Genomic DNA, 12,038 nt, shown 5'->3' on the forward strand with positions numbered 1-12,038 from the left:
CAAGTTGAGTGCCTCTAACCTACCCCAGTTAGCCAACCGGGAAAGGTGGGCCTATTGTTTAACGTGAAATCCAAACCATCTGACGTTTCTGGCGATTCCTCACATCGTTGAGAGGTGAAGGCCAGGTTAAAACGCAGACTAGAAAATTTAAAGTCCGACCGGGATTCGATCCGGCGATTGGCTGAATTTCAGGGAAGCACTTCACCTCTAGACCAACATACGCGGCTCCTGCCGCTAATATTTACTTAAGTCAGGTCTAAACGCTAGGTGAGTGATCCCGGCCAAGGTCGCCGTCTCCAGCTGGTCAGGGCGTGACTCATCGACTTTGCTACGTACCAGCAAGGCCGTCTTCTCCTGCGCAGAAGCTGACAAGTGCCAGGAAGCGCATAGAAAGTCTGGTGCTGGTTACTTCTTTACGGCTGGCGCTACAACCGTTAGTGCTAAGGACCATTTGTGTAGAGTGCTGGCTGAAGGATCTAGTATTTCAGAATATTATTTTGGTGAGGAGAAATTTGCTTAAGGTATGTACAACCACATACGTGGCTATTGTAAATTATCTGCTAACATCTCCATGAAGAATGTTCGACGAAGTTTTGATTCGTTATTTGGTACTGTCACATGTGTATTTGATTTTCATCCACGCAAATAACTCAGGAATGTTTTGATGTATGTTACTAAGAACGATTCTTACTCAGTTAATAATTACAATGAATCCTAATTATCATTTATTGTTCGTTTGCCTAGGTGAGCTAAGTGGTCTAAAGACAAACGCAGAGATTTCCGTACACTCTGTCTCATCTACTGCCTTATAAATGTACACTGTCCCTCATATCTCTCCCCGTCCTTAACGCTTATGTCGGAACAACATGACAGAAACACACGTTCACATCATAATAAAATCCTCTCTGTTCCACTGTATCGCTCAGTCACTTTCTCCAAGTCCTTTAAAGTAGCGGGAACCCGACTCTGGAATAACCTCCCTCGTTATGTTAGAGAACTTAAAAACATCTCCGGCTTCAAAAAACGGTTAATGACGTATCTCCTTAAGTAACAGTAATGCCTTCCTCTGTACATGAATGCACTTCACCTCATTACTTCCCTCTTTTCCCCTCCTTCAATCTCCCTTCCCCAAAACTCGCTATACTAGTAAACATCTACTTTACACACCAAGATATTAATGTACATCTGCACTAATCTTCATTACTATTGCCAATTTTTCTCATGTTTATCATTATTATTTGATTTTATTTTTTACTGTCATTATTATTGCTTTTATCATAATTTGTATGTATAGCACCTGTTGTAAAAATACTGCCAGCAATTACTTTATTAGGTCTTAGTCATTACTCTTTATTCATATTGTCACTAGAGTAATCTAATTTTCTTATTTAAACTATTGTCATGATGTAACTCTGATGTGTGAAATGCTGCATGTGTGGAACACTGGTCCGATGTAAGAGAGGGTCTGATAGACGTAATCTGATTAGGTTAAATAAATAAATAAAATAAAGGAACTGACTATGTAGAACATTTTGTCATTAATAACTGCTGTAACGTCCGTTTTATTGAGATGTGTTTGAGGTGTATCAAAAACACATACAGAAAGCAGTACCTTTAACAAGCTTATTCTCACATGATTGCACTTGTGCTCTTCATTGAGCTTTTTTAGCACGAACTTGCACAAACTTTGGGAATGTTGAGATTTTTATGTGTGGCATCATATGCAGAAACATGACGAATTTGCGTTTCTTTTGCTACTTCATCAATAGTCACTCGAGAGTTATTCAAAATTAAGTGACGCACTTGCACAGTTTTGGCGTCAGTTAAGGATGCGACTGACTCACGTGCTCCACGCTCTTTCAGCCGCATTTGAATTGTTTAGTCTTCTGGTAAACACTTCGTAGCGGTAATACATCACTCCAGTACTGTACTAAAAGTCGTCAATGCATTTCGGCTCCTGGTAAACACTTAGGCCACGAAACAATAACGGATTACAAACGGAGAGTGGCGCAGCCATGCTTACGTCCCGCGAGTGCACTGCATTGTGATGTAACAACACTGATATTTAGGACAAGCGAAGAGGACAGGGCCATCTAGCGACTGGCGAACGGACTAAGCGGTACTGCCAACCTACAGACGTTTAGAACGAAAGTGAAGATACTTATTGGCTTACCCTAGTACAGCTAAATAATATAGCGACACGGTGAAAATCGTTAGAAAGCTTGTCTGAAAGTAAGTCCTTGAATGAGCTGCTTGTGCCTAGCAGTGCCTTCCCTTCCTCGCGCGGTTCGCATGCGCCCATATCTGTTGCCTGATAAGCGCGTATCCTCACTGTGCGATGTTTCGTACGCAGCGGAGTTGCCCGCCATCCTTACTGGCGGCCGGAGGCCACGCAACTCATCACACACTTCTCACCAACCACCATCCAGCAGCCACCAGTCACCGGCCGCAATGGATGTGGGCAAGAAGCGAACCCGCGACAACCCACGCAAGACGGCCAACCCTCTGTCCGTGCTCTTCTTCTCGTAAGTCGCTACAGCTGCTCCAAACCAGGGGTTCCCAAACTTTTATTCTGAAGGAACACTTTAAGAATCCTGGTACTTAGATAGAGAGGTTAATAAAAATTTTAAAAATGAGGGAAACCTGTTTTATTCAGTGATTAATTCAGTTTTAAATCGCAAGTAATAATAAAGAAATCACAATAAAATAAAAAAAAATAATGCTGTGAAAAAAGCCGCTGTGCTATTAACATTTTTTCGCGGAGCACTTATTTACTTACCATGGAGCACTAGTGTTCTGCAGAACGCAGTCTGGGAAACCCTGCTAAAAACTTCGCTGCAATGTCAACGCTGGCGGAAGGTCGAACCCATAATTAACCCCCTGAAAGTGATACCTATCAGTTATCTGCTCATTACATTCTGGGCTTCCTTGCACATTCATACTGTAACTCGGTCTATTGTACACTGACCCACTTTCTCTCACAACACTTGCTTAAGACACTTAGCTTTTCCCTATTCCGATAATACTCCAATATATGAAGAATTCAGTAATTGTAACCAGTTCCTCTTTTGGTCACGCTCTAAATTAATCCCCTCTTTCTTGCCTCCAAAATTTTTCTTTAGCTCATTCACATTTTTTCCTGCATTCTCTTGTACCCATTTCCAGAACTGAGCGCTCAACATTCTATACTGCCATGCGAATGGTCCCGTTTCGGTTCCTCATACAGTCGAGTAGGACTTAGTGCGAGGAGAGGAGTCAACCCAGCTTCTCAAAATCAAATGGTGATTTCGGCTGCCCTTTCGAAAGCCAATATTAACAGTCGGAAGAGCAGCGGATGTACATATTAAGTGGGCCATCAATAGTGGCACCAAATGACACTGTAGTCAATGGAGCAGGTCGTAAACTCGTGGTCGTTTAAGCCTGCTCGCGATGTTAATGGCCAGTTTCCTGCTTCTGGTAGGCACTTATTGTTGAGCCACATGCAATGCATCGCATGAAAAAGTTTGGGTTTATAACAGGGGAACTGATTTCTTGTTATGTTGATTTGTTGGTAGTTGGAAACCTTCTAAGAATTTCTTCAACGTTTTCTACAACGCTATGTCTGGTTGCCCTATTGGTATTATTCACTTTCGAAGATACTTTTAAAGTCCTGACTTTCTTGATTGTTTCGTATTTGGTTACCACAGGCTGCAGAATCGTTTTCGTTGTTGATTTAAATAATAAAACACTGCACCAGTTACGTTTACGGATGCAGTGTTTTATTATTTAAATCACAAATCCTTCCCAAGTATTTACGAAGCTCGTTTTGTCGATCGAACTGTACTCCTTTCTAAAGTTACACAAACACTAAATTCTTCAAAAGCTGCACTTCCGCATCATTTTACCAGAGAGCTTCTGATCGTGACTGACTTCGGAATTGTGGTTTTCCTTCCAGTTTCGCTGCTAATACAACTCTTTTTTCTCAAGATGAAAATTTTCGTATCATGGGGTCGGGAAGATTTTTCTTTGTTTTCCTCTGGAAACGAAGAATATTAGTAGTATATCTGTAGGGCCTTTGATCCACTTCGAAAAGCAAGGAATGCAATCCCATGATATTGCAAGACCTAACCCAGTTATTAGTGATATCATCACTTTTATCAGTGACGTCATCAATGACATCAGAATCGTCACGTGACAAGCCACAACGACTCTTCTCCCCTCTTCTACTCCCCATCACCTCCATTTCTCTGGCCAATCAAAGTGTTGGGTATCCTAACTAACATAGTTGTGTTAGTGGGATATTAAATTGAAAATAAAACCTAAGATGGTGGAACCACCTCACTGTGCTTTGTAACTTCTCCCCCTCTCCCCTTCGGCACTATAGCGAATATCAGCGTAATATTAAAACAAAACTCTCAATTTAGTTCACCATACAGTAATCGATCTTTTGGAAAGCAAATCTGTCACGCATGATTTAAATAATTACCATAATTGAGAAATAATTAAATAATTATAATTATGCGCAAGTTAAATAAACCATAGTGTAATATTTTTGTGGACATTTGGATGAAATAACAATGTAGCCGAAGAGAAAGCTGTTCTCAAAACTATCCAAACATTCAGAATTTTTGCACGATGTTCGAAAGTATTTACAGAATAATTACCTGACGGTGGTACCTTGTAGCATTTTCATACGTCAGCAAAACACACACACACAGTTAAATGTTAAGCTACTCACTTACAAGTTAAGCTGCAGTAGTGATCGTCCAAAATTCGATGTGTGTAACACAGATGGTGTAAGACACAATGGCGTCTCAGATTAATTTTTTTTCCATATCTGAATTATTCTACAATGCTTGACAAATGCTCTTTTAATGTCCAAAATGTATGCAAAAAATTTATCAGCAACAAAGATTGCTGTGTTTACATGAAATATCGCTATGTTAATTTTCCAGACACATCAATATATCCGTCAAATTGATGCCTGAAACATGATTTTGAATGCTAAATTACGAGGCACAATGTCATTTCCTTGTCTAAATACCTGCAAATCGCATACTAAATAGACAGTTGACATTTTGGGTTAGGCGTAAAAGATGTATGTCGTAAAACTGTCTCGACCGGATAATAGCCGCACAAAATACGTTATGGCTATAGTACTATGCTAAGCAGGCAAACACACAAACAAATAGATGCGTAAATTATTGCCAGCTAGTGGAAGAATGTAATTTATTCCATTATTCAGGCAAATACTTGATGTAAAACACAGTGGATCCTTAAATTAAATATTTCCATACATCAGTGTTCTACGATTGTTATCAAGTATTACAATGCTATCTTCACATCAAACTTAGGAAATGGGTATAGTCTTTTCAATCGGAGGAAATGTTATTGGGGTCTCATAGACTGAAACGTCATTATATGATGCTTTTACAAGTTTTATACTAACATTTCACCTTAGCAAGCACCAGGTTAGGGAGGAAGTAAAAGATGTATCGTATTCTAAACCAGAAAATTATAATCAGTGATACTGACTGGGAATCACTTATTTTTATTAGAACTGATTGAGTCAAGTCGAGTTTATGTGCAATAATAACTTTCGACGAAGGCTGCAAAATTTACCACTTGGAACTATGGTGCCAAGGACCACTAAAACGTTTACAGATTGTAATTCCTGTAATCAGTTACTTAATAATATAAACATCTAATTGAAATATGCGTTATAGAAACACCACACTGTTGCACAAATAGCTAGAAGACAAATTACACTTTTACACAAATTTCCACATTTAATTTTTTTTACAGAAACGAAAGTATCTGTGCTTTACAAATTTAAATGCGCTGAACACGAATATGAAGGTTAAAATTGTCTGCTACCTCAGGCCACGTTTCGCAGCCTCAGTTACGGGACATTATAAGAGCTACATCGTCACAACCGTTTCTCTGCCGTAAATAAGTAAGGTGGATGTTTAGAGTACATTTTTCCAACAGTTCACCATAACCCATGTGCGCACAATCAAGTCATATGAGCATTGTAGAATGTGGACATGATTTTGACTCGTTTGTCACAGCTTCGCGCTCTAGTGCTGCGTTAGTTCGCTTGTTATTGGAGCGAGTGTCATGGCGGTTGACAGTGAATGTACGTGACATGAAGTGTTGGGATTGAAGAATTGTGTTATTGCGCGCATGTACGCTTTCACAAAAAATGCCCTGCACCTGCACTTGATAAATTTTGTTACATTTCTGCTGCCATAAATATTGTGGTTTAAGAAGGCAACCACTGATAAAAGCAGTGAAACAAGCATGCACCTTGCACTTCGGGTGTAGAGTTGCAGATCAAAATAAATCGTGGGCTCCACTCGTGTATTTCATCACATGTTCGTCTGTACTCAATGCTTGGATGCATGGTAAAAACGTCTGCATAAAGTCTGATGTGCCTGCTATTTGGCGTAAACTGACAAACTATGCATCAGATTTCTATTTTTGTGTGGTACCTCACTTAGGAAAGAAATCAATACCAACAGGAAGAGGAATATTCAGTACTCTGACATCCCATCTGTAATTCAGTCTCTGGCCCATGACAAAGGATTGCCAGTCCCTATTCGCCCCGAAGGTATCACTATCAAGCAGTAACAGCGATGGTGTTGAATAGACACATACAGCTGAAAAAGTGTAATCATTCGCTAGTGACACTAACCCTAGATTTACACCAACGTGATCATACAGAGAAAAACACAAAATCAGAGTGTGAACTCAGTGATATGATTACGGATTTAGATCTTCTGAAGGGTAAAGCACAACACTTGGCTTCATGACTGCAGTACGTGGGTCTGTAATTCGGGAACGCCAGAGAAAATTTCAGTGTAATTTCAGTGTCGAAGGTGACATTACATGCTGCAGTCACATTGACCATAAAAGTGGAGACTCTTTACAGATAGCTCAAAAACAAACCTATGGCAGTACTGTTACGCAACAGTAATGAAAGATAGCCCATTCCTGGAGCATATGCTCCAGTCGTTAACTGTGTTAATTGCAATACGTATGAATGGGTGGTATGTGGAGATTTCAAGCTCATTGTGAAGCTGTTGGGTTTGCAGATATTTGCTTCTACCTGTGTGAGTTGGACAGTCGCTCAAGAGAAAAACAGTACGCTCAGAGTCAATCGCCTCCACGAACAACTCTAGTGCCTAGGTAAAAAAACAATGCCGAAGAATCTCTAGTGATACCTAACAAAATTTTTCTGCCATCATTGCACATTATATTGCTCATGACAGCATTTGTTAAGGCTTTAGACAGGAATGAAGGAGCATTTCAGTATTTGTTTTTGGAGATTCTACGACTCAGCAGACAGATAATCACAAAAGGAATATTCATTGATCCACAGATACACCAGCTGCTGCGGCACACACACTTGAGTCCACTCTAACCTCTGGTTAGTTGCATGCATGGTATTGTTTTCGTAAAGTGATGACATTGTTCCAGGAAAGCAGGAAAGCCGAAAATTACAGCGGCTCTGTGGACGAACTCATTCATGCTTTTAAAGTCATTGACGATGACATGACATCGAAGATACACTTCCTTTACTCCCGCCTCGAAGAGTTTCCAGAGGACTGTGGTGCATTTGGCGTTGAGCACGGTGAGCGGTTCCATCAGGAAATTTCTCTCCTGGAACAGCGGCACACATGACGGTACATTATTGACTGATATGGGCTGGATGTTACAGAGAGGTGCTCCAGACACCCACCCACAACAGGGAGGCAAAGAAGCGGCGCGAATAAACTAGGTAAACTCAATCAATGTATTGATCTATTGATTACGGTATAAACATACGTGAAACGTAAAGTGACATCTTACTTGTACCCCTGAGCTGGGAGACAATTTTAATCGTGATATTCGAGTTCAGAAAATCGAAACCTATGACGACTGTCTACTTTGGATTCTGCGAAAAATCCAGAGCGGACCAGTATTGTCTGAGCAAATACCATTTTAGAAAGAAAGGAAAGAGGAGTTCTGACGATTTTATTTTGTTGCGACATAACACTTAAACTGAATATGTTCGTACTACAGTAAGAAAACCCCTCCTGTGTCAAAAATGACCAGATGCACTACCGGAAGAAGAAAGAGATGAAACATCGCCAAAAAACAGTGGGCAATGGGACAGAGTCGATACAAAATCTTTCGACTAAAATAAAATTATTTATCACTCATACAGTGCTATAGAGTAATATCCAAGTATAAATTATGACATACAAAAATTCGAACTTTGGAGCAAAATAAAATTGTATTATATTGAAAATACGTAGGATTTCAAGATCATGGCACATGCAGTACTACTCTCATAAATTAATTGTTCTATAAGATAAAACAATACACATGGATTGCATGTTGGTACTATTAACTTAATTCATAGATTAAGCAGGACTTGTTAACAACCAAAGTTCAGATGCTGTACCACACTTTGCAAGCGTAGTACACATTCAAATTTAATATTTCCATACATCAATTTTCTGTATAAGGTATTAAATGCACTCATCTCCCTTACTGACAGAACTGATTGGTTGATTCAAGGGAGGGAACCAAACAGCGAGGTCATCGGTCCCGTCGCCTTAGGGAAGGAAGTCGGCCGTGCTCTTTCAAAGGAACCATCCTGGCATTTGCCTGAAGCGATTTAGGGAAATCACGGAAAACCTGAATCAGGATGGCCGGACGCGGGTTTGAACCGTCGTCCTCCCGAATGCGAGTCCAGTATGCTAACCACTGCGCTACATCGCTCGGTGACAACTGAAATAAATTGTATGTTAGTTGACAAGTGTAGCTCGACCTGAGTTCCACGGTTTACATACTTCAAAATAAAGAACAACTGATAGCATAACATTTCAAACGCTTATTTGTACTACTACTTATCTGACATGCAGTTTAAAGTTCTCATGTTGACAAGAATTACAATTGAAGAAGTTATCCTCACAACAAACATTCATGTCTAAAACCTGAAGTTAGAAATCTCTACCACACTCTGGAAGCACAATAAAACTTAAAGTAAAATAATTCCACATCTAAATATTCTGTATTACTTATTAAAATACAGGCAGCTCACTTATTGATACTATTGAAATAAATTACACGTTAGTTGGCGACCAGAGTTCGATCGTAGTTCTGTGCATTAAATTCATCAAAATACATAAAAATTGGTTCTGCAGTACTACAAAACACACATTAGAAGTACAGCTGCTCCAACTTACATCGTAAAATGCAACTGTTTATGATAAAAAAGTATACAATGTCATGCAGTGCTGGCAAAAACCAGTTTCAACTAGTTCATCATTGATCCACACATCCTCCCATACTTTTAATTCAGTTACCATACCAGTGTTATCAGAATGGCTGTCACTAGCAAGGAGTTTTTTTGTTGATGCAGATAATGCTTGCAAAAACCTCTAGAAAGTGTGAGCTGATGGAACATATTTACCTTCCAGTATTATTACCTTTCCCAGTCTTGGCTGAATTGGCAACTTAGCAAGGATCCAGCTCGCCGGAGTAGGTTCATCACGATTTATCCAAGCACTTCATTTCTCTAGGTAAGACATAACGTTCTCATAAGCAAATAACCATGAGTCTTTCATTTTTTTTCTACAGCCATTGCAAACTTCAAGCAATAATCGATGCTTTTCAAAGTTCCTCTTCAACAGACATTAGTTCATTATCATGTGAAATACGCCTACCACTTCTGAAGCTCTACTAGTTCATTTGGGTTATTCCAGTGGACATAGTCGATACATCCTGGCGATTCATTGGTGACCATCTTCCAATCACGAATGTCATCTACCTCATCATAATCATTATCATCATCTTCTTCTTCTCGTCTTCTTCATCATCCTCGTTGTAATCATCGTCTTCTACATCATCATCATCTTCTTCTTCTTAATCGTGACCATCGCCTTTTCCTCCTCAAACATATACACCTTCTTCTTTTATAAATACATTATTTCTTTTACTTTAATATCTGCTTCTTCTTTGTCTCGCTCTGTCTTCTTCTTCCTCTTCTTGCTTTTCGTTGTGACGTACGGTACATTTTCATTCCTTGGTCTTTTATCAGTAACACTGCATCTTGATGGAGTCATTTTTTACTGTCTGAATGTCTTTGCAAAAACAATTCTGTCCACTTCTTGCAAGATTTCCCATCGTTGACTGGAGTAGCCAGTTTCAGCTGCACAACTAGTTGGTTGAGAATTCTATTAGTTGGCTTCTGGTAAAGGGGAACTGATTGGAATGACTAAATAAGCTTCATATTATTCAACCCATACATGGGAGGGACTCATTTGTCTTTAAAGAGGATATTTTCTAGAGATTTTATACATCAGAGTTGTTGTGGGAATTTTATACATTTTCCTAGTATCTTTTACAGGTTCCAAAGCTAAAAGCTCTTGATTTCCCTCATACTTAAGAAACTTATTTTCCTTTTCTGTCACCATGACAAGTTTCAGTTGGAAACCTGGAACAGAATAATGTGCTAAACAGACACGCAGTGATAACTGACAATTCCAAACATGTCAGCGTTCAGAACTCAAATACACACATCAAAAAAAGTTTTGTGTCACCTCGATTCCGAGAGTTCCTGTACAGAAAACTGGAATAGGGATCAACATAAATATCATTGCCACACTTTTTATTGATCATGAAAAACGCACATTGCATGTTGTACCACCATGCAGCGAGACCTTCAGAGGTGGTGGTCCAGATTGCTGTACACACCGGCACCCCTAATACACAGTAGCACGTCCTCTTGTATTGATACATGCCTGTATTCTGCACAGATCCCTCAGAGTGGTTGGTGTGCCACGTCGTCCATAAACAACCCTTTTCAATCTATCCTAGGCATGTACGATAGGGTTCATGTCTGGAGAACATGCTGGACACTATTCGAGCGATGTCGTTACCCTGAAGGAAGTCATTCACAAGATGTGCATGATGGGGGCGCGAATTGTCGTCCATGAAGAAGAATGCCTCGCCAGTATGCTGCCGATATGGTTGCACTATCGATCGGAGGATGGCATTCATGTATCGTACAGCCGTTACGGCGCCTTCCATGACCGCCAGTGGCGTACGTCGGCCCCACATAATGACACCCCAAAACAGCAGGGAACCTCCACCTTGCTGTACTCGCTGGACAGTGTGTCCAAGGCGTTCAGCCTGACCAGGTCTCCGACCGTTTCTGGTTGAAAGCATATGCGACACTCATCAGTGAAGCGAACCTGATGCCAATCCTGAGCGTTCCATTCGGCAAGTTGTTGTGTCCATCTGTACTGCGCTGCATGGTGTCGTGGTTGCTAAGATGGACCCCGCCACGGACGTCGGGAGTGAAGTTGCGCATCATGCAGGCTATCCCGCACAGTTTGAGTCGTAACACGACGTCCTTTGGCTGCACGAAAAGCATTATTCAACATGGTAGCGTTGTTGCCAGGGATCCTCCGAGGCATAATCCGTAGGTAGCGGCTATCCACTACATTAGTAGCTCTTGGGCAGCCTGAGCGAGGCATGTCATCGACAGTTCCTGTCACTCTGTATCTTCTGCATGTCCGAACAACATCGCTTTGGTTCACTCCGAGACGCCTGGACACTTCCCTTGCTGAGAGCCCTTCCTGGCACAAAGTAATAATGCGGACGCGATCGAACCGCGGTATTGACCGTCTAGGCATGGTTGAACTACAGACAACACGAGCCGTGTACCTCCTTCCTGATGAGTGGAACTTATTGGCTGTCGGACCCCCTCCGTCTAATAGGCGCTGCTCATGCATGGTTGTTTACTTCTTTCGGCGGTATTAGTGACATCTCTAAACAGTCAAAGGGACTGTGTCTGTGATACAATATCCACAGTCAACGCTTATCTTCAGGAGTTCTGGGAACCGGCGTGATGCAAAACATTTTTTGATGTGTGTAGTAGACACCAAAAATTAAAAAGTATTCTATGCCAGAAGCTACAGTGTGTGTGTGTAGTGGATGTCATTTACTGGATCTTATATAGCATACTGCATATCCAGCTACTGCAGTGTGCATGTACCGAA

At 40.7% G+C, this 12,038-nt stretch overlaps 1 protein-coding gene across 2 annotated transcripts in view; it reads left to right on the forward strand.

The window, feature by feature from the left end:
• Window positions 1-365: 365 nt before the first annotated feature.
• Window positions 366-12,038, forward strand: part of LOC126458000 (ATP-binding cassette sub-family C member 4-like) — a 310,841-nt gene continuing 299,168 nt past the window's right edge. Inside the window, exons 1-2 of one of the 2 annotated variants that reach the window (XM_050094772.1) lie at window positions 366-521; window positions 2,354-2,525. In XM_050094772.1, coding sequence (XP_049950729.1) covers window positions 2,452-2,525 — 74 coding nt within the window. In that variant the 5' untranslated portion in view covers window positions 366-521; window positions 2,354-2,451. Of the gene's footprint in view, window positions 522-2,215; window positions 2,233-2,353; window positions 2,526-12,038 lie in introns of those variants that run through there. The other variant, XM_050094773.1, reaches the window with a different exon arrangement.

The sequence above is a fragment of the Schistocerca serialis genome, chromosome 2, assembly GCF_023864345.2.
Source record: "Schistocerca serialis cubense isolate TAMUIC-IGC-003099 chromosome 2, iqSchSeri2.2, whole genome shotgun sequence".
NCBI classification, from domain to species: domain Eukaryota; kingdom Metazoa; phylum Arthropoda; class Insecta; order Orthoptera; family Acrididae; genus Schistocerca; species Schistocerca serialis.